General features: G+C 32.3%; 1 protein-coding gene across 3 annotated transcripts in view; it reads right to left on the bottom strand.

Annotated features, from left to right (window-relative positions):
• Window positions 1-1,930: 1,930 nt before the first annotated feature.
• STPG2 (sperm tail PG-rich repeat containing 2) overlaps window positions 1,931-24,526 on the bottom strand; it is a 185,479-nt gene continuing 162,883 nt past the window's right edge. For 2 of the 3 annotated variants that reach the window (XM_079153827.1, XM_079153828.1), the window contains exons 7-10: window positions 20,933-21,040; window positions 16,387-16,543; window positions 12,539-12,690; window positions 1,931-2,418 (exon numbers count right to left, since the gene is read on the bottom strand). In XM_079153827.1, coding sequence (XP_079009953.1) covers window positions 2,308-2,418; window positions 12,539-12,690; window positions 16,387-16,543; window positions 20,933-21,040 — 528 coding nt within the window. In that variant the 3' untranslated portion in view covers window positions 1,931-2,307. Of the gene's footprint in view, window positions 2,419-12,538; window positions 12,691-16,386; window positions 16,544-18,675; window positions 18,922-20,932; window positions 21,041-24,526 lie in introns of those variants that run through there. The other variant, XM_079153829.1, reaches the window with a different exon arrangement.

Here is a 24,526-nt window from a genome sequence, read left to right as displayed (position 1 = left end):
AATACAGAAAATAAATTTTCTAGTATTCATGTGAAATTAAAATTATAAAATTAATTCCATTGCTTCATACATTTGAAAAATTATTTCAATTTTGTTTTCAGATCATCATTTGAATTGTTCAAAATCTATACTTTCCTATTCAAATGGTATTGTCATTTGCAGAAGGGATTAAAAAACCCAGGTTTTCTATATGATTAAACTATTTTGCTTCTTGGGAAATGAGATCCTACCCAATATTTTTAATTACAAATGTTTTTTGCCAAAAGATAGTAGAGAGAGATCACTAAAAAGGAGTTTTCATATGCAAAGACAGATGAAGTCAGAAAAATTTAAATTAAGTGAAAACAATGGGTGGAACAACTCTAATTCCTTTAGAAATCTGTACTATCTTTTTCTACTATAAAGTATAACATGTAAATAGTATAAACTATAACATACATATGGATGCCATCAGAGATTTCCCTTTTCCTTTCATAGTACTTGTAATATTATCAAAGAAATAACTTTGAATCCAATCTAAATATTCATAAATTTAAAATAATTTTATTAGTATTAAAATACTGACATATGTCACAGACCCTGAGGTACGTGCAACAATAAGAAATACAATCCAATACAAGAATTCCCTGGCACAGAAAAATGATCTAGTGAAATAACACACTTATTTAAAAATACTACATGTCAAGAATACTGCTAGTGGCCGAGAGTGGTAACACATGCCTGTAATCCCAGTGGAGGCTGCGAGCAGAAAGATCATGAGTTCAAAGCCATCCTCAGCAACTTAGTAAGGCCCTAAGCAACTCAGCAAGACCCTGTCTCTAAATCAAATATTTTTTTAAAAGAGTTGGGGATGTTGCTTGGTGGTTAAGTGCCCCTGGGTTCAATATCCAGTACCAAAAAAGAAAAGAAAATATAAAAAAGAATACTGCTAGATGGTTTTAACCTATCATTTGAATTTATAGCTACAAAAATATCTCAAGAACCTGATACTAATTTTGACTCTATCTCAAATTCAGTCAGCTAGTGCCTCAGAAAAAAATCCATTCCTGAATGTCTCTCACTAAATTAATCTAATCCCTTACATTTCACAGTTACATTAATTAGCAGTACATTTATCCTTTCCTTAAATTAGTTCATCCTGATCTTATACCGTTGATTTTGCCACTAAAAACATTATAAATAAACTTTTGGCGTTGTCTCATCTAGCAGTATTTTATTTCACTAAGCAATGCTGTGGTACACATGTTCAGCTGCATTTTAAACCCTGCTTACTGATCCTGATTTGATCATTCGTTATTAATAATATCTTGTGAATATAGTCTGGTACTTTATAAACAGGACTATACTGACATATGTTTATTCTGTTTGGGCTGCTATAATGAAATACCATAAACTGAGTAGCTTATAAATAACAAAAATTTTTTTCTCACATTTCTGGAGACTAGAAAGTTCAAGACCAAAGCACAAGCAGATTCAGTGTCTGGTGTACATTTCCTTCCTCACAGTTAGCACCTTCTCCCTGTGAGCTTGCATGGAAGAAGAGGCACAGGAGCAGCTCCTTGGGCCTGTTTCATAAGGTCACTAATCCTATTCAAAAGGGATTTGCCTTCATGATCTAATTACCTCCCAGAAGGTCTTACCTCCTAATACTATCATCATGGGTATTAAAATTTCAACATATGAATTAGGGATGATGAGATAAACATTCAAACTACAGTAGCATTATCTGTGGGTATAACTTTTTCACTATAAATTTTACCTTGATCTTCTTGTAAATCCAATATGAAATAGTCACTATTCATTTTTAAATGTAATCTTTTATAATTTTTAATTTACTCAAGTTTAGCTATTTGTAAAATAATGATACTTCAGTTAAACTTTCATATCAACAGAGTTTATAATATAGGTTAATAATATAGTTTATAATATAAGTTAACAGGAGTGAAAAATAACTTCCTTGTTTTACATTTCAAGATGGACTTAAATTGAAGAGGGAAAAAATGTATACTATGTGTAAACTGCATTGAACCTAAAGTAAACTTTCTACTCCACATTCAACACACTTAGGTTCAGATTTCATATATGAACCTAAGAATGAAGGTCCCTCTGGTTCTATAAGTGATGCCTCATGTAATATCACCTCATAAAAAAATGATGGACTTTGACTAACCCTCAAGAATTTTGTTCAACTTTAAAAATATGGAAGTATCAGGTTAGCAAAGATTTCACCAGGTACCTCTATCAAGTCATAATATAATATTTATGTTATGCGGTCTCTTCCACATTTCCTAAACTACAAATGTCTAATTATGAAATTCTTCTTACCGTATCTGATACTTTAGCAGTTCTTTCTGTTCTTGACAAGAAGGCAGCATATTGGCTGGTCAAGTTAGGTAATTCATCAAAAATTCCACCAACCTATGAATTCCAAAAGGCAGATTGAAAGAAATGGTTAAAACTATCATACCATTTGTTTTTATCAACAAATGCACCACTATAAAAATTGTTTGCAATGAAGTTTACCAATATTGCTCTGTCATTAAATAGAAATAGATATGTATTCACAAAAAAATAAAATTTTAAATACAATATAGAAATAAAAAGATTTAAGTCAGTGAAATATTACAACGGAAACAGTTAATTATATGAACTTGTAGGTAAGTATGATGGATCTTCATACATTATGTAAAAATATTAGGGGTGAATTTCTAGCTATCTTCTAATATCCAATTCAGACATCAATTCTTGTTCCATTTTATAACCAGCAAGTTTTAATCTCAATAATATATGAGTATAATGTATTTATACAATTATATAGTATTATCTGTTAATGATTTATTAATACATAAAATAAAATGTATTAGCTATAACTAAATTATGTGGCAATTCTGTATTAATACATTTTCTATGCAAAGTGATCAATGCTCTTAAATATCATAATCCCTCATGCATTAAAGATATAAATTAATAGGCTAGAGGAAGCTGGTAATCTAAAACTTTAATTAGCAATTAATTAACCCTTGTGATATACTCTCTCTGATTTATCATAATTTATTCATTTGCATTCATTTAATAATTTAAGCTGTATAAATAGCAGCAACACTGTTTACACAAAAGGGATAGGATAGGATTTATTTCCCATTCTCATATACCTTCTGTTTTTACATACTTATAATTTTGTATTCATCTTTTATATTTCATATTTTGACACATAATAGAAAACAGACATTTATCTCTTTCACTGTTCACATTTTTAACATTAATTTAGTGGGAAAAAAGTCCATCCCCCATATACTATATCTGTGACACTATGAGTTCTTTATCCTAAATGTGCAAGTTGTCACTTCCCCACTCTTTTTCACATCCTATTTCTATATAGTCACTCAAAAAAAAAAATAAAATAGGTAGATTCTATCACTTTTGGAAACAGAACAATCACAGACACATCATTTAAAAATGCAAAAGCCTTCAAATAAAGAACATAATGAGCCAGTATAATTATTGTGCAGCTTTTACATTTTTTCAGTTGAAAATAATTTATTTTTATAAACATATTATTAATGTCATGTACATGGTACTAGAAATTATGCTACAAGAAAGTTCCAAAACATTCCACAATTTTTACTGTTTAGGGAGGAGAAGTATCCAAGCTTAAATAATAATAATGAATTCCCCTTTGAATGATTTTTGACTTTGAGAGAATAAGTAGTTTGTAGTGGACCACATTTCTAACCATAAACAATTGAAAATTAATCCAGATAAAATACAACAAATTCTCATTTTGAACGGCCTCACAGAGTTTTAGAAGTAGCACAGATCAAAGGGCTAAAATTCTGAATAGGGTAGAGCCTCTGGGTGTTGAACTGTCAAAATACATATTGTTCCTCATTGGAGCATTTGCTAGTAATAGACTAGATAACACAATAGGAATCTGGGTTGAGGCCTTCCACAAGGATGCTGTTAAGGAACCCAGAAATTATCTTATTATCTTTTATTGGGACAAAATGACAAAATCACAGAATTGAGGTGCCTAGAAACACCTGTTTTCTCATCACAATTTCCCAAGATGTAAAAGCAGGGCAAAGTTAAAAACGTAAGCCAAAAAACTGAAACACAAAGGCATCAAAGATGAAGTTCAGGATCTGCCAGAAAGAAGGGTCCTGAATACATCAAGTTCACCATGGATGTCCCCAGAGGGATTATACTTAAGAAAATGAAACAACCAGAGGTAAATGAATGAGGCACTGGCAAAAATGTATTCAATACCACATGATTGAATTAAGCTGTTCTCTCACCTTTACATGCCTTACATAGGAAAGTATGAAGCCTATCAAGTAGAAAATAACACGATTTAGAATCTGTTTTATACACAATACATGGTATTCTATTAAAATTTATAGGACATACCTAAAGAGAGAATATATGATTAAATATCAAGAGAAAAAAATTAACAGAATAAACAGTAGACCAATAAAATGACATATTATAATGAACAAGGACTTATAACTATGATTAGTCAGATGTGCTGGCACTCACCTGTAATCCCAGCAGTTCAGGAGATCGAGGCAGAAGGATCACAGGTTCAAAGGCAACCTCAGAATTTAGCAAGACCCTAAGCAACTTAGGGAGACCCTGTCTCAAAGTTTAAAAAAATAAAATAAAAAGGGCTTGGGATGTAGCTCAGTAGTTAAGCACCTCTGGGTTCAATCCTGGTATCAAAATTAATAAAGGAAAGGAGAGGAAAGGAAAGAAAGAAAGAAAGAAAGAAAGAAAGAAAGAAAGAAAGAAAGAAAGAAAGAAAGAAAGAAAGAAAGAAAGAAAGAAAGAAAGAAAGAAAGAAAGAAAGAAAGAAAGAAAGCGAGAGAGAGAGAGGGGGGGAGGGAGGGAGGGAGGAAAGAAAGAAAGAAAATTTAATTTTAAAATAACTATGATTAATGTGCTCAACAAAACAGAGGGAAAATATAGAAAAACATGGAGACTTTTACCTGAGAAGTGAGCCCATTAAGAAAGAATTCTAGAATGAAAATATAGAATAACTGAGATTAAAAATTCAATAGAGTGACTCAATAGCAGTTGAAACATTAGTAAATTGAAAGCTAATACAGTAGAAAATATCTAGACCAAAGCATGAAGAGAAACAAGAAGGCCAATACAGACATTTTAAGAGATATTTGGGGCATGATATATAGATCTAACATATATTTATGAGAGATCCAGAAAGATAGTAACAAAGGATAGGACAAAAGAAGTATGAAGTAACAATCAAGAATTCTTCCAACCTGATAAAAGACATCAACCCAGAGATTTAAAGTCTCTGCAAACCTCAGGAAAATGTATTATAAACAAAATATGTCAAAGACAAAGAAAAAAGTCCAACAACAAAAGTCAGTTTCTTTCAAAGAAGAAAAATATACCTAACAACTTACTTCTCAATGGAAATAAAAGAAAAAAAAAAATGAAATGACATCATTAAAGTGCTGGAAGAAATTACCTACCTAAGAATTTATATTCAAGAAAATTATTCAAAAATGATGAAATAATAACATTGTCGTACAAATCAAACAACGATAGTTCATCAGCAGCAGACCTGAACCAACAATAAAGGGAGTTTTGCAGACAGAAGAAAAATAGCGTCACATTAAAACATGGAAATGCAAAAAGAAATGAAGCACAACACAAAGTGTAAATGTATGGATACATATAAATGCATACAAAACAATAATATTCCATGGTTTTTAAGATGTAAATTTCAAATGTATGACAATAATTAAACAAAAACAGGATACAGCAAAATGGAGTTAAAATGTTCTAAGCATTATTGAGGGAATGGTAAAACTCATCTTTTTTCATTAAAGGATGCCATCATAATTTGATGACAAACATTAAAAATAGTAAAACAATGCACAACCAAAAGTATAATAGAGGTACATAAAACACAATAAAGTATTAATAGGAAAAAATACTGAGAGAAGTATTTCAAAATAATCTGGCCATAATGGTATGTCCAATAATATGGAGTGAGGGGGGGTGTCTGTGTATACACAACACTAATATATGAATAATCAAATTAAGTATAAATGGGTTACTATTACAACTACACACAAAGATATCAGACTAAATTTTTTTTAAATGGACATGTTTATGATCTTTCACTCTTGACTGGAGAATTTTGTTAAATTTTCTATAATCTACCAGATTCTGAGTTATAACCATAGGTACTTTGATAAAAATAAGCATCACAATACCTGATGTCAAATTATACTACAAAGCTACAAAAACAAAAACAGCATGGTAATGGCACTGAAAAAGACATGAAGACCAATGAAACAGAATAAGACACAGAAATAAACCACTTACATGCAGTTATCTGATACTTGACAAAAGTACAAAAAACATACATTACAGAAAAGATGCCCTTTTCAACAAATGGTATTAGGAAAAGTGCACATCCATATGTAGAATAATGAAGCTAGATCCCTATCTTTGGCCTTGCACAAAAGTCAAGTGAAAGTGAATCAAAGACCTGGGATTTAGACCAGAAACATAGCAACAGTTGGAAGTAAACATAGGCTCAACACTACAACATATTGGCATTGGCACTGACTTTCTTAACCAAATTCCTAATGCTTATAAATAAATAAAACCAAGAATCAATGAGTGGCACAGCATCAAATTAAAAAGCTTCTGCAGAGCGAAAGAAACAGTTAAGAACATAAAGAAAGAGCCTAGAGAATGGAAGAAAATATTTTCCAGTTGCACCTTGGACATGGGAGTAATAGTCAGAATATATAAAGAACTCAAAAAACATCAAAAATCAAATAACCCACTCCATAAATGGGCAAAAGAACTAAACAGACATTTCTAAAAAGAAAAAATACAAATGGCCAACAAATATATGAAAAAATATTCAACATCCCTAATAATTAGGGAAATGCTAACCAAAACTGCATTGAGATTTCATCTCTCTGTAGTCAGAATGGCAATTATCAAGAATAAAAATAATAATAAATGTTGGTGAGGATATGGGGGAAAGAGTCCACTCGCACATTGTGGGTAAGACTGCAAATGAGAACAACCACTTTGGAAAGCAGTATGGAGATTCCTCAAAAGATTAGGGATAGAATCCCCAGTTGTCCCACTCCTTGGTATTTATCCCAAAGAACTAAAGTCAGAAAATTATACTGATACAGGTATATCAATGTTTGTAGCAACACAGCTCACAATAGCCAAGATATGGAACCAATCTAGGTCCCTATCAACAGATGAATGGATAAAGAAAATGTGGTAAATATACACAATGCAGTTTTACCCAGCCCTAAAGAAGAATGAAATTATGGCATTTGCTCATAAATAGATGGAACAGGAGAAAATCATGATAAGTGAAATAAGATAGACTCAGTCAAGAGTTGAATGTCTTCTCTCATATGCAGAAGTTAGAGCAAAATAAGGGGGGAAAGGGGAGTGAACCCATAAAAATAGAAGGGAGATCAGTGAAATAGAAGGGGAAGGAATGAGGAGAGATAGGAAAACAGATATGTTATGGCTTAGATATGGTGTCCCCCAAAAGCTCTCAGGCAAGACAATGCAAGAAGATTCAGAGAAGAAATGATTAAGGTAAGAAAGTCTTAACCCAATCAGTAAATTAATCCCTGGTAGGGATGAACTGAGTGGTAACTGAAGTGGTAGGGTGTGTTTGGAAGAGGCGGGAATTGTGGCATGGTTTGGAGGTATATATTTGTATCTGGCAAGTGGAGATCTCTCTGCTTCCTGATCTCATGTGAGCTGCCTCCCTCTGCCACACACTCCCCCATGATGTTCTGCCTCACCTCAAGCCCCAAGAAATGGAGCCGGCCTTGTATGGACTAAGACATCTGAAATAATGAGCCCTCAAATAAACTTTTCGTCCTCTACAATTGTGCTGGTCAGATCCTTTTAGTCACAGCAGAGAAAAAAATGACTAAAACAGGAGGAAATGAAGAATGAAATTGACTTAATTATGCTAGATACATATATGAATATACCCATAAAGAAGGAAGACCGGTAGAGTATTCGACTAGGAATGGGAGGAGGGAAGAAGAAAGGGAAAGAAGAAGTACTAGGGACTGAAATGAAGCAAATTATATTGTATGCATGTATGATTATGTCACAATGAACCTCACTATTATGTACGACTATAATGCACAAGTAAAAACATTTAAAACATAATATTAAAAAACAATAAATGAAATACTGCAGCAATTCAAATACTAAGGATACACAGAAACTGGATCACTTTAACATAGCTGGTGGGAATGTAAAATGGTACTGCCTCCAAAACAGTTTAGCAGGTTCACAGGATTGGCAGTTTCTTATAAAGTTAAACATACACTTATGATATGTCCCAGCAGTCCCACTCCTGTGTACTTATCCCAGAGAAATGAACCTTATTTGCCCACATTATCCTGTATGTGAGTGTTCATAGAAGCTTTATTCATGATCGTCAAAAGCTGGAAACAGCTAAAATACCTCTCAGTGTGTGACTGGATAAAGAAAAAGTGGTATATCTGTTTAATGAAATACACTTGCTCAAATAAAACAAACTATTTATACATGTAAAAAAATAGAAAAATTTCAGTCCTTACTGTGGACTAAAAGCTATTCAAAGTATTTTATATGTTGATTATTTAGTATTCACAGTAAAACTTTGAAGTATGTACTATTATGATCTCCATTTTACTAAACCCAATGAATTTAAAGAGTTTATACAAAGTCAGTGACAAAACAAAAAAGTATATTCAAGCATTGACTCCAGAGACCATGCTCAAAAATTATGATGCTATACTTTTCAATATCTCACATGCAAAATACACTATAATAAAGGGGTTCTTTTTTCATTTCTTGCATCTTATAATTTAATAATACTTTTTATGTCATTACTAAAAATAATGAACAATTAGTACATTTTACACAAAGCATAGCAAAAATGTCCCAAAAATGAATAACATTCATGATGCATTTAAAATATACATATATCAGCACTTAAAATTGTTAATATGATAAATTTAATGTTTTATATCACAATTTATATAGCTACCGTATATATATTCATTTATATATTCATTTATATATATGAATTTAGTTCAGTTTGACATATGTATGTGTATATGTCAAACTGAGTTATAAAAGTTAAAGACATGTCAAAGGCTGATAACAAAAAGAAGCTCAAAATTAAAAGTCTAGAAAATCTAGCAATCTGAATAAATAAAGACTTTGAGTATATGTAAGCATGTTAAACTTGTTCTTATTTTAGCATCTCAATAATAGACTGGTGAGTTTAATACAAAATAAATTAAACTTTCAGAAACTAAAAAGTTGTTTTGAAGAAGCTGCCAGGTACTACTGGGGCCTGCAGGAGCAAAAAATAATAGAACAAAATATCAATGCGAAGAAAGAGCCTACAGAGTGGGAGAATATCTTTGCCAATCATACTTCAGATAGAGTACTAATCTCCAGAATCTATAAAGAACTCAAAAAACTCTACTCCAAGAATTCAAATAATCCAGTCAACAAATGGGCTAAGGAAATGAATAGACACTTCACAGAAGAAGATCTACAAGCAATCAACAAACATATGGAAAAATGTTCAACATCTCTAGTAATAAGAGAAATGCAAATCAAAACCACCCTAAGATTCCATCTCACCCCAATTAGAATGGCGATTATCAAGAATACGAGCAACAACAGGTGTTGGCGAGGATGTGGGGAGAAAGGTACACTCATACACTGCTGGTGGGGCTGCAAATTAGTGCAGCCACTCTGGAAAGCAGTGTGGAGATTCCTTAGAAAACTTGGAATGGACCCTCCATTTGACCCAGCTATCCCACTCCTTGGCCTATACCCAAAGGACTTAAAATCTGCATACTACAGAGATACAGCCACATCAATGTTCATAGCTGCTCAATTCACAATAGCCAGACTGTGGAACCAACCTAGATGCCCTTCAATTGATGAGTGGATAAAGAAGCTGTGGTATATATATACAATGGAATATTACTCAGCCATAAAGAATGATAAAATTATGGCATTTGCAGGCAAATGGATGAAATTGGAGAATATCATGCTAAGTGAGATAAGCCAATCTCAAAAAGCCAAAGGACGAATGATATCACTAATAAGTGGAGGATGACACATAATGGGGGGGAGGGAAGGGTTAGTGTTAGGGTTAGAGTTAGGGTTAGGGAGGGGGGCAAGTATGGAGGAAGGAACTACTGTATAGAGGGTAAAAAGGGGTGGGAGGGGTGGGGGGAAGGGAAAAAATAACAGAATGAATCAAACAACATTACTCTATGTAAATTTATGATTACACAAATGGTATGCCTTTACGCCATGTACAAACAGAGAAACAACATGTATCCCATTTGTTTACAATAAAAAAAAAAAATAAAAAATAAAAAAAAATTAAAAAAAAGTCAAGTTTGTTGCACAGCTCTAACAAAATATATGTATTTATAAATTAAACCTTTATCATTAATTTAAAGTAATTGATAAAGTTCAACTTGATTTAAAAACCATTTGTATGCTCAGAAATTTTTGTCACATTTATCAATTAAAGGGTATTTAGATTGCATAGGAAAAAAAATTGATTATATTTTTATTTTTATTTATGTGAACAATTATTTTTAATGTATAAAATGTTTATATATTTATATATGTACATGTAAAATGTAAATATCATTGATCCAGTTGATTTTGCTGTCTTTTTAACATGTGTCCATTGCTGTTTTTATTAATAATAACTGAACTCCTCTGATAATTGTTTTAATATTCAAAATGCCTTTTCACCTTTATGTTTCTTTAAATCTGAATTCCAGATCAAATAAACTTTGGTAAAAATTGAAAAAAAAAAAAATATCTAAAGATTGATGTCTACAGACATCAAGAACTATGATGGGAGCCTGGAGCAGTGGAGCACACCTATAATCCCAGCAGCTCAGGAGGCCAAGGCAGGAGGATCTTCAGTTCAAACCCAGCCTCAGCAAAAGTTAAGTGCTTAGCAACTCAGTGAGACCCTGCCTCTAAACAAAATACAAAATAGGGCTGGGGATGTGACTCAGTGGTCGAGTGTCCCTGAGTTCAATCCCCAGTACCACCCCCGCCCCTCAAAAAAGAAAAGAAATATGAGGAGTCTGAGATCTTTACCCCACCTCAAATTACCAAATACAACCAGTTTCATGGATGCTGGCAGAAGACAACAGACTGTTGAGTCAGAGACAAAGGACATTATTACTCATGGCATGACATATTGCATGACCATCAGCATACTTAAACCAGTCCTCCTTGCCCTCAATTCCTAATGAAGGCAAGATAGATGGTAAAAAATGGATACCTACAAAAGTAATGGCTCTGTTATGGGAGAAAAACAAGAACTTAAGGAACCCAAATCTTTTATAATGAGCAAGAAAAATGTTCTTTGCTTGCGGGGGAGATACTAGATCCTTGAAGGCTGTTTAGTACACAATCATCCATGAAAAGGGAGTCCTGAGCAAAAAATGTTCAGAAAACAAAATACAGAGAACTGTATCTTAATAATAAAAACAATAAAAATAGATATTTTTATAGAAAACGAACTTTTGGGTGTGATGTTTATGTAGAAAATAAATCTCTGAAAAATAAACTTCAATAAAAGCTAAAAACTTGGAAAAGATCTAAAAATTTAAAACTTAACCTCAAAATATAATTTTTATACAATAAAACATAAAATAGTTCATGTATCAGTAATTCTGGGCATCAGATTTTAAACCACTACATAGCAATTCCTATTTTCTAGTTTGTTTTCTTTTGTTTTTATTGTTGTTTCTATTGGTTTCATCTTAAAATCATTATACATCTTAAAACTGTACTAAGTCAAAATCTAGTCATTACTTCCACCGCATTGAAATCTGAAACCACCACTCTCATCTTCTGGCCTATGTCACACAGAACCTTTTCCATATTAGAAAATTTACCATTTTGAAGCCATTCTCTGGTCAGACATATTGACACATGTAATTCCAGATACATAGGAGGTTAAGACAGGAGGATCATAAGTTGGAGGTCAGCCTTAACAATTTAGACCCTATCTCAAAGTAAAAAGGACTAGAATTGTAGCTCAGTGATAAAGCACCCCTGAGTTCAATCCTTAGTAATGCAAAAAAAAGGCAGCTCCTAGGTATTCACTTTCACTCATCTATACTAAATATCTCCATTTCCTGGTTTGAATTTGTAGGCCTTCACCATTCTGATCACCCTTACCTAACACATTCTCAGTGCACGTTTTTTCAAATGTTGTATTTGTCATCTCTAGAATTGCTATTTGTATCTTCTTATTTCTGCTATTTTCCTAATATAAAATATGCTCATTCTTTCCTTAACATATGGAACATAATCATAATAACATAATAATCATAATAACATAATCATAATGTCCTTGTCTACTAGTTCTATTATCATATATAATTTTTTAAAACTACTGAAGGTTTGATATTAGATGGAAAAATACTATTTTTGTATTAACAAATACCTGGTAATCAGAAGGCCCAGGAGTAGTGTAAGCTTCTTCCTGAACCAGGAGCAAGGCTCGAGGAACAGAAGAACCAAATGCACTTTTCTTTTGTTTCTTGGTGCAGACACTGGCAATTATAGTATTGTTTAGAATATTATAAAACCCAGGACCTGAAATTATAAAGAATATTATGTATAAGAATAAATATGCAGGTATTTACTTTTTTAACTGAGTAAATTAAGAAACTATTTTTAGAAAAAGCCCTCATATATTTCTGACTGGTATGCAAAATATATAGACCCTTTTAAAATATCTGTCAAGTTCATGTAAAGTTAAACATATTCTTGCCATATAACCCAGAAATTCTACTCCTAGGCATTTCCAAAAATAAATGGTAATAATCAAATGTCCATCTGCTGATGGATAGGTAAACAAAACAATAGAATACTATACCCAAATAATGGAATACTGCTCAGCAATAAAAAAGTGAAAGATAAATGCAATGACAGGAATGAATCTCAAAAACATGATTCTAAGTAAAAGAACGCAGTCACAAACTTCTGGATGATATATTAGTCCACTTATATAAAATTTTATAAAGGAAAAATTGACAGGATCAGAAATAGCCTGATAGGAGTAGGGGTAGAGACCATACAAAGAGGCATGAAGGAACTTTTGAAGGAATGATGGAAATGTTCTAAAACTTGACTGTAACCGTGGTTACCTGTCTAAAAAATATTGACACCTGTGACTCCATTTTTGTGACCCAGATACCACATAGTGCCATGGCAACTACCCTATCTACTTCCTGAACATGCCAAAAGAAAATTATTTGCTGAAAAGGAAGATTCTGAGAATTGTATGAACTGAACTTTTCCCTGGTAACAATGATATGGTCTGAGCTGGTCTGGGCTAGAACAATGAGCTATAGAAGTAAATTTATCCCAGTCATAAATTCTTGACAAGCAAATTAAGTCACCCACTTAAAACTATCACTTTATTTTCAAAAGAATCTTCTAAACCTCTACCTAATGAAACACATCCTGGTCTCTAATAGAATTTGTACTCCCTGAATTGCTATTTTAAGATTCCATGTAAATGCCTTTTTGCTTAACGTAGCATTTGAATCTCTTTGGATGACAGCTAACTACATACATTCACTAAAAAAATCATCAAATATACTCTCAGAATGAATGGACTTTATTGTGTGTAAATTATACTTTAATATAACAGAAAGAAAGAAATTTCAAAGTTGAAAAGTGCTGAAAGGTTGACATAGCAGCATTAAAGTGAATTCGACAAAAACAATAAAAGTTAAAATCACTTATCATCTGATTGCCTTATCATGGCAGTTATTTTAATTTTTGCCCTTTACCTTTGAGAGCACCATTACAACCTGGAATATTATCTACAGTGGCAGTCTGAATAAAGTTCTTTAATATTTTCATTCAAAATAATATAATTTTAAGCTATTGAAAAATTTTTTATTAATATACTCAAAGATTTCAAGCAAACATTTGAGTTTGTTCTTTATAATTCAGTATTTAAAAATAATCTATTGCAGTAAGCAGTAATATCTATTAGATGCAATATTATCTACTTGAAAGTCAGCACTAAACTGGGTTGTATTCATGTTGATTTTACTAAATTAGTTCTGTAACTTGAAAGGTATGAGACTACACTTAAAGCTTATTTTTCTGGGCTTCAAGTTCATCATCTAAAAATAATAGAAATTGACTAAATCAAGCTACTCAAAGTGTGATCTGTGGACTAGTCTCTCTCCAAGATGAATCTGCAAGATAAAAAGCTTACAACTAATTGTAAATTTACCATTTCACCAAGCATTTTTTAACAACTCCTTGATGAAGAAATCACTGCAGTGATTTACACTCGTGCAATCTCCTTTCTTATCATGGGCAGGAAACAAACAATTGACAAAGGGTTCTCTGAGTTGCTAAATGATACTTTAGATCATTCTAGCTCTTAAAGTGATCAAATTATCCCATATAGGCAAATCCTTCATATTCTTGATATTCAAAGTTTTTCTGAAGCAGCAAACTCTCCCCAAGTTTTCAAATATTCCAGTTCTAAAGTCTATACACTAAATGTCTCTACCAAAATTCTGTTGTATCGATTCTAAGAAAACCTAAGTGTCAATTACATTATTCTTGTTGTCTTCCAATATTTCTTCCACTGGTAATGTTTAGGAAGATAAAAATAAAGTATAATAAAAACTATTTGTACCACCATTTAAGGTACTTAAAAGACAAATATGTCAGATCTATATCCACTCTGGAACAAGATCATAACATAACACTTTGTAGGTAAGCTTAAGTAATTAACCACAGCCTGACCTCAGGACTAGGGAGATCCATGGCATATACATCAAAGGTACTATGTTTTTAAGTTTCTGACTTAGAAAGTCATTCTGATCATATGATTCACTCAAATAAAAAGTTTCACATATTCATTTTCTGATCATTTAGTAAGGAAATGTCCAGAAATTCTTGATCAGATCTGCTAAGGGAGAGTTAGAAAGTTTAGGGGTGACTTCTAGCAGTAAATTGCAGCTATCCAGTAAGTAGTCAAACCCACCCCATAACTGGTTGACAGGTCTAATTCATTACTGTACTCTAATAGCTACACTGAAAGAAATCAAATTTCCATAGGATCATTCTTATTAATCCTTAAAATATGTAAGATTCAGAATTTGATTTTAGAAGATTCTTAATTTTAAACTCACCCTTTAGAAATAAACTAACCATTAGAATTTCTAACTCGCTATTTACAATATATTGGACTATCAAATGGAAGGTAACACACAATCTTAAAGCAACTGGGTTACTCAATAAATTAATATTTATAAATAATTTAGATTTCAGATTCCTGATAAATACCTCTGAGTTAGGCTTGATTGGGGCTAATGCCTTAAGCACCTATGCATGACCTCTCAAGAATGAGTTTTCACTACCCTAAGATTTCATTCCACCCCAATTAGAATGGCTATTACCAAGAATACAAGCAACAACAGGTGTTGGGGAGTACATGGGAAAAAAATGTACACTCATACATTGCTGATGGGACTGCAAATTGGTGCAACCACTCTGTAAAGCAGTATGGAGCTTCCTTAGAAAACTTCAAATGGAACCACCATTTGACCCAGCTATCCCACTCCTTAGCCTATACCAAAGGACTTAAAATCAGCATACTACAGTGATGTAACCACATCAATGTTTATTGCAGCTCAACTTACAATAGCTAGATGCTCTTCAATAGATAAATGGATAAAGAAACTGGGATATACATACATGTATATATATATATATATATATATATACATAATAGAATACTATTCAGTCATAAATGTGAATAAAATTATGGCATGTGCAGCTAAATGGATAGAATTGGAGAATATCATGCTAAGTGAGATAAGCCAATCCCAAAAAACACCTAAGGTCGAATGTTTTCTCTAATAAGTGGATGATGATACATAACAGGGAGGTGGGGAGTAAATTATATCTATATCTATATCCATATATACATACATATATACATACATATATATATATATATATATATATATATCTACCAAGAGGAAAATTAGGGAATTTATTGAGTAAAGAAAAACAGAAAAAATTTACAATTAAGATGTGTGACATGTTAAAAGTGAAATCTTAACAAAACTGTACTTTATTTTGACTTATATGTGTTTAGTGCATACTTGATACATTAAAAAATATCAACTTAAAATGATAACACCAATCATAGGGATTTTTTTTTAAATGTACTCTCTGGTGCTTTCATCTTGTTAAGAATAGTAAGTTACATAAAACTAAAGAGTAGAAATACATGGATTAATTGCTAACCTGGCATTTCCTCTGCCTTGAAGTCCTGTGTGAAACGGGCAGCTCTTTGACCAAATGGGGTACTTTTCTGTCCTGTTTTCTTTGAGTACTTGAGAGCAGTTCTAGTTTCATTGTATGTGCCAGGAGCTGGGGTGATTGATTTCATAGGTACAAATCTCTAGTGAAGAACAGGAAAATGTGCCATTGAGAAACTAGTAGAACATTTTGATACTTCACGAGTTAAAAGCTAAGCTACTGAGTATATAATAGAGTTAATTTATTTCTTAATAGAGTGAAGAAAATGTAGTTGAATTATGATCTTACACCCATCAAAACAAAACATTTAGTTTTTAGTCAAGTCACCTATATACTAAAACAAGTGTATCAAGTGCCTTATCAAGGCATATAAACTTTCAGAAGGAAATAATCTTAATATGAGATTCTAGATGATAGTATATGAACAATGTCAACATTTAAAATATTCTGCAAATTAAGATCATAAATAAAAATGATATAATCTAGTATGATTAATATAAACAAATTACACTGTATTAAAAATGTTCTTCAACACATATACTCAATGCAACAATACTATTAAATATCTTAAGAAAAATAAAAGTTAGATTCAAGTGGTTTATAAATAATAAACTTATTAACATTAACTATATATGTATCTATATGTATAACTGTGAACTCATAAAATATTGTATGATACTTTTAACTTTTATTTTGAAATAATTTTGAGTTCACAAAAAGTTTTAAAAATTAAATAACATGGAAAATAACTGTAGAAAGTTTACCTAGTTTCACTTATTGTTAACATCCCCATTTGCTTTTTTAAATTTTTTTATTTGCCCATTCTTTTTGTCTACCAGCTTCTATATATAAACACACACACACACGTATGTGTGCGTATCTATGCACATACATGGAAAAATACATAAGCAATGATCCTTCACCTCTAAACACTCTTGTAAGTGTTCACAAAAAAATTGGAATGTTTCCTTATATGTCTATAATACAGCTATTGAATTCAGCAAACATATCAATGATAGAATACTTCTGTTCTACCATTCAGAATCCAAACTTGCCTAAAATGCCTTCTTTGCTTTTTTGCCCTGAAATACATGATCTCGTATGGGATAATATATTGCTTTTAGACATCATGTCTCTTTAGCCTCCTTTAATGTAAAGGCATTTCCACAGTCTTTCTTTGAGTTTTGAGACTTTTAACATTTTGGAAGAACATTATATCCCCTTTGGTAAAACAAAACTTCCTTATTTGGAATTTATCTTAGAGTTTCTCATGATTGTATCCAGATTATGTCTTCTTGGATTGAACAGAAAACAGATAATGTGGCTTTCTAAGGGTGTCATATTTGGAGGTACATGACAGTCTTTGATCGTCATCACTGATTTTAATTTTGATCAAATCCAACATTCCCTCTACATTTATCAGCAAGCACTCAGCATTCTACTATAAGCAAAAGATCTGCTTTCTTATCCAATTATTTTTTCATTATTTATCTATCTACTTACCTATTTATTGTCCATATGGTCTGATGGATGCCAGTTTTAATGATTTATAATTCACTTCTGAACTTTGGACCATTGTGGGGCGGGGTGAGGAAGGTTTCAAGTTGGTTCCTATGTCCCTATGATGTACTCTCACTTTTCATTTGTTTCTTAGAACTTAGTTTCTGATCCAATAAGATATTATAGGTTCATCTTCTTTCTACACTAAAATCAGTCATGTTTCAGAGGAATTCTTTTCCTTTTTAAGGAGGAAAATAGTGACCAAGATCCTGATATTAGAAATATTCCTTGATATTGGGGTGTCTCTGTTCCTTGATCAATTTATCAGACCAAACTACAAAGATATGCATACACAAATATACACGGACACATAGACATATACATACATTTATATGTGCATGCATATATACATATATACATATACATGAATACATGTTAGAAATCATAAGTTCATATCGAAATCTTTCATTCAAATCTATCCCACAGGTTTTCTCCACATCCCCCCAATCCATATCTGTATGTACCTTTTTCTGCATTAACAACCCTAACTCATAATAACAATTACTTTGCTCAAAACTGTACTATATCTAAAATGATTGTTTCACCCAAACCATTCCAATAAAATAACCTACTGAAAATAATTCAGAATTTATCTGCAATCTCACACTCAGTACCCATCCCTCTCATCCCATCCAAGACTGATAAAGTCAAATATGTGGATACCTGGATTAATCGTTCGTCCCTCTATCCCACCCCCATTTTAGTTTGGTTAAAGCTATTCATTTGGAATGCAACCACTCATTTGTTTTCATTTTCTTTCAGTTCTTGAGGGTTTTTTGAAAAAAAAAAAAAAAAAGGATTAAAACCCTTTTCCATTCTTACTGATTTGTTTTCATTTTTTAATGTATGAAACATTGATATGCCTCCAAAAGACAAATATATATTCATAAAAGATAAAAACACAATAAAAGAAGTGTTGCTTTCTCCTATTTCTCTTCTGTCCCATGGGATGCTGAACCACTGGCAAAAAAGAAAAAAAAAAGTCTCAATTTGTAACAGTTTCTTATTTCCATGAAGTAAAAATGCCCATAGCAATGGTTATTTTCATACTGCCAACAAAAAATCAACCAACTTATGAAAGTCCTGAAAAATCAACACTTGGCTTCTGAAATAGTACAAGTGAGCTACAGCACAGCAGTGCTTCCACTACCATCTCCTTACCACCCCTTATAGGGAACTGATTTATTATTTTGTATTTATATAAAGACAAGTGGTTATTTGTATGCTTTCCTATTCTCCGTTCTTTCTTACACAGAAGGTAAGCATATCTATCAAATGTGCTCTTTTGTACTTTGTAAAGCAGGCAAATACTAACATTATCAAAAATAATTTATTACTGTAAGTATCAAAAAGAACTATTTAAATTTTTTCTAAATACCATCTTATTATTCATATACCAAGTACAATGTTTAAAAATGATCATCCAACCCCCAGACGCATAGTAGAATAGAAGTACTTGAGGTGTTAAATACTGGTACCTGGACCCTATCCTAGACCGATTGAATCATTCTCTGTGAGAAAGAGTAAAAAGGCAGGTTAGCACGTGGGCATGTGAATGTTTTAAAATTCCCCCAGTTATTTCTAATACACATCCAGAGCAGAGAACCATTGTTGTAAAAAAAAATGTTTGAAAAATTAACACTTGAAGACATAATGTAATTAAGTGCATTTATGTAAAATGCTGGACAAATCCTTAAATCAAAGATTAAAGTGTCCTAGAAACATATCTATCTTTATTGTTATAAACCGAAAATTCTGTGTCCTAAGTCTACATTGTTAATTGCATTATTTAGCTGCTCATGTTCAATTAAACACTAAGGTTTTCCTATCAGACAGTCATGATTGGTGTTAACTCCTCCAATCTTTCACCTTATGACAATTATTGTTTTCTACATATCCTCTTAAACAAAACTGATATCATTTTTTCTTTTCCATTTCTGAAAATATTTTTAAGACATGATTGTTGCCAAGTAATAAAAAAAATTAGGGATATATATGTGATGAACAGAAATAAATACAGAGTGCTAGCTATGAAACTGTATTTTAAAAAATCAAGAACACACATACACACAGAAACAAAAAAAAAAAAAAAAAAATCCTGTCCCCTACAGGCCCATTTGCATAGTGCCTTAAGTACCATTAAGTTACTCAAGGTAGAAACCTAATATTCATTCTTGATTCTTCCCAGTCCCTCACTACAACATAAAACCCATTAAATAGTCATCTTAATTATATCTAAAAATATACCTGCAATCTATCGGTCTCCCAGGAGGTATCTCTTTAGTATAATAAAACCAAAGCAGTCATCTATAGACTATAGTCACCTGAAGGTTAATAACCTTCCCATGTTAAATAAAATAATCAGAACTGTACATAGTATAGATAAATAAATATCACAACTACCTTGGTCTGGAGGCTGCCACGTCATAAATGTTACCAGTATTTTAACAGTCTTGCCTAAGAAATATCTTATCTGCATTCAAGATCGCTTAGTATGTTCCTTGGAGAATGTAAAATGGTTACTGCAGAATATATGCTATGACTGCAGCATCACTAAGGAGGTCCCAGTGGCAGCTGTGGATATGACCTGTGGCCAGGCTCTACAGAACCTACTCTGAAAAATATGCATGCCCTCATAGGTCACATATTCATTGGCAAAGTGTATTTTAAAATTCAGAGTAAAATATACATTTCTTATAATCTGATTTGACTGCTTACATATGCAAATCTGCTTATTAGAAAATATTTAATAGATGCTTTAATTCAAATATTCACCTGTGGTAATATTCTAATCTTATTTTACTTCATTTTACCCACATTCTTAGGCATTGTTTTGCACAGACTGTGTCCACTTCCAATTTGCTTAAAACTACTTTTCTTTTTATAATCCCCTTAAACACCACTAAATTTGTTGCTGGCCTCACATTATGCCTATTACACTTCATATTTGAAAACAGCTACAGACCATTACCTGGGATTGAGAAAGAAAAGCAGGAGATGTATCATTTACATTTGGTGTCACACTTTCAGTCTTCTGAAATTGACTTTTAATGTCATATCTTCCAGGCCCCGGTACTCCCTAAATTACAGGAAGAGAGAAATACAAGTTCTCATTAAGAAAGAATCTATAGCCCTGAAGGGAAGGATTGAATAAATATCCGAACCAAAGCTACAGAGTTTTTAAGCAAATTCCTATATGATATTACCAAACCACTTCGTCAAAAGCCAAGCCAGAACAAACTACTTAAGAGCAACAAAAAAGAAAATTTTCCTTAGCCAAGCTACCCTTGAATCTGAAAGTCTACCTGAAACTTTGCTGCCCTCTACTGATAAAGCTTGGAAAAATTATCTGCCCTCTTTACATGATTAAATACCAAAATGAAGAAATATTTTAAAATGACTTCTATAATCCTTCCACTTAAAAGTATACAATTAGTTTTCTCATTAAAAAAATTACTGTCTGGCTAGGGCTCAGTGGAGGGTTCCTGCTTAGCACGCCTAAGGTCCTGGGTTCAATCCCCAGCAACAACAAAAGTTTTACTCTTTTCAAATTCCATTAATCAATAATCTGCTGTTTTTTCCAACAAATAAGCTTTAGGAAACATTTTAACCACAAATGTTTGATGTACCACATTATATTTTTAACTAAATACCTTAAAATAGATGAAAAATAATTCTATAAATCCTGTTATTTATTATCTTATTTCTTTTTTATTGGTACATTATAATTACACATAATAGTGGAATTCACCATGCATATACATACATGCACATAATTTGATCAGTCTCAATCCCCAGTACCATTCTTTCCCTCTCCTTCCCCACTTTCTTCTTGGTCTACTTACTCTACTCTGCTGGCCTCCCTTTTATTATTATTATATTTTATTATTTTATATTTATATTATTATTATATTTTATTATTGTATTATTATATTTTATTATTATATCTTATAATCATATATATATGATTCATTGTGGTATATTAATACATGGACACAGCAAATTTTGTTCCCTAAAATTTCCTATGCCCTGCCCTCCTCCTCTGGGATCCCCTTAATCTACTCTGATTGTCTCCCTTCTATTTTTATGAGATCCCCTTTTTTAAATTCTTTTTTATTTTTTTCACTCTCTAGCTTCTACTGAGAACACATTCAATCCTTGAATTTCTTTGTCTGGCTTATTTTTCTTAGCAAGATGTTCTCCAGTTCCATTCAATCACAAGCAAATGACAAAATTCTTCCTCATGGCTGAGCAAAACACCATTGTGTATATATACAACATTCTTTATTCACTTTCCTGTTGACAGGTACCTAGACTGGTTGCTTAACTTGGCTATTATGAATTGCATTTCTATAAATATTTGTATGCATGTATCATTAGAGTATGCTCACTTTAGTTCTTCTGCATAAATACCAAGAAGTGACATAGCTGGGTCATATGGTGATTCCATTCCTAGTGTTTGGAGGAAACTCCATAATACTTTCCAAAGTGGTTGTACCAATTTTCAGTCCCATCAACATGTATTAGTATTACTCTTTTGCCCATATCCTTGCCAGCAATTATTATCTGTATTCTTGATGATTGCCATTCTAACTGGAGTGAGATGAAATCTCTGTAGTTTTGATTTGCATTTCCCTGATGGCTAAGGATGTTGATTTTTTTCATATATTTGTTAGTCAATTGTATTTCGTTTTCTGAAAAATCTGTTTACATCATTTTTCCATTTTTTAAGTGGGTTATTGTTTTGATTTTGTTTTTTGTTGGTTTTTTTTCTGGGGGGGGGTCAAGTTTTTTGAGTTCTTTATATGTTCTGGATATTAATATCCTCTCAAACGAGTACCTGGAAAAGATTCATCCCATTCTGCAGGCATTCTTTTCATGCTCTTAATTGTTCCTTTTGCTGTGCAGAAGCTTTTTAATTTGATGCTGTCCCACTCATAGATTCTTAATTTTATTTCTTGAGCTTTGGGAATCTAATTAAGAAAGTCTGTCTGTGGCAATATGTTAAAGTGTTAACCCTATATTTTCTACAAGCAATTGCAGTGTTTCTGGCCTAATTCCAAGGTCCTTGAAACACTTTGAGTTGATTTTTGTGTGGGATGAGAGAAGGGTATGTATCAGGAAGTGTTGGCTTATGTAATTAGGTGAACCAATATTTGGGGCATAAATACTTACTATCATTATATCTTCTTGTTGAATTGTTCCCTTTGCCAGTATTATGACCTTCCTTGTCTCTTCTGATTGATTTTTGCTTGAAATCTGCATGCATTGTCTGATATGACAATAGCTATTCCAACTTATTTTCTTAATCTATTTGCATAGAATCTTTTTTCTACCTGTTTACTTTCAGTCTGTGAATTTCTTTGCCCATGAATCTCTTAAAAACAGCATATAGTTGGGTCATGGTTTGTTTTTGTGGTTTGTTTTATTTGTGATACTGTGGATTGAACCCAGGGTGCTCTACCACTGAGCTACATTCCCGGTCCTTTTTATTTTATTTCAAGACAGAGTCTTGTTAAGTTGTACTGGCTGGCCTCAAACTTGAGATAATGCTGCCTTGGTCTCCTGAGTATCTAGGATTACAAGTATGTACCATGTTTTTTAATACACTCTGCCAGTCTATGTCTTTTAATCGGAGAGTTGAAATCATTTGCTTTCAGAGTTATTATGAAGAGATGTTTTATTACTTGCCATTTTGATTTTCTTCATATATTTAATCTGATCTTAATTTTCATTTTTTAAAATTGTTCTTCTAGTAAGCATCATCCATTCTGAAGCTCTAGGGATTCTTTTTGAGCTCTATATTAAGTATTTTCTGTAATTCTGGCTTATTGGTCATGAATTCTTTTCATTCATCCTTATCTTGGAAAGTATTTATTTCTTCTTTGATTCTAAACGATAGCTTTTTGGATACAGCAGCCTTAGCTATTAATTGTTTTCTTTCAGAGCTTGAATTATCTCTTTGAAAGCCCTCCTGGATTTCAGAGTCTGAGCAGAGACTCTAAATATAACCTGATTAGTTACCTCTAAATGTAACCTGATATTTTTCTCTTGTAGTTTTTAATATTCTATCCTTATTCTCTCTTAGACACTTTTTGATGTGTCTTGGAAAGGTTCTTCTTATTCTCTCTTAGACACTTTTTGATATGTCTTGGAAAGGTTCTTTTTATCTTTTTTCTATTAACTTTCTTATTTGTTTTAATTAGTTATACATGGTAGTAGAATGCACTATGATACAACACACATAAATGGAGTATAATTTCTTATTCTTCTGGTTGTACATGATGTAGAATCCCACCTGCCATGCAGTCATATGTTTACCTAGGGTAATAATGTCTGATTCATTCTACTATCCTTCCTACCCCTGTACCTCTCCCCTCCCTGCACTCCCCTCTACCTAAAGTAACTCTATTCTTCCCTAGTCCCCACCACTGCCCTTGTTGTGGGTTAGCATATGAATATCAGAGAAAACATTTGGCCTTTAGTTTTGGGGGAATGGTTTATTTCGCTTAGCATGATATTGTCCATCTCCATTCATTTACCTGCAAATGCCATAATTTCATTC

Source organism: Sciurus vulgaris, assembly GCF_902686455.1.
Source record: "Sciurus vulgaris genome assembly, chromosome: 9".
In the NCBI taxonomy this organism is placed as follows: Eukaryota; Metazoa; Chordata; class Mammalia; order Rodentia; family Sciuridae; genus Sciurus; species Sciurus vulgaris.
This window is presented reverse-complemented; position numbering and strand designations above follow the sequence as displayed.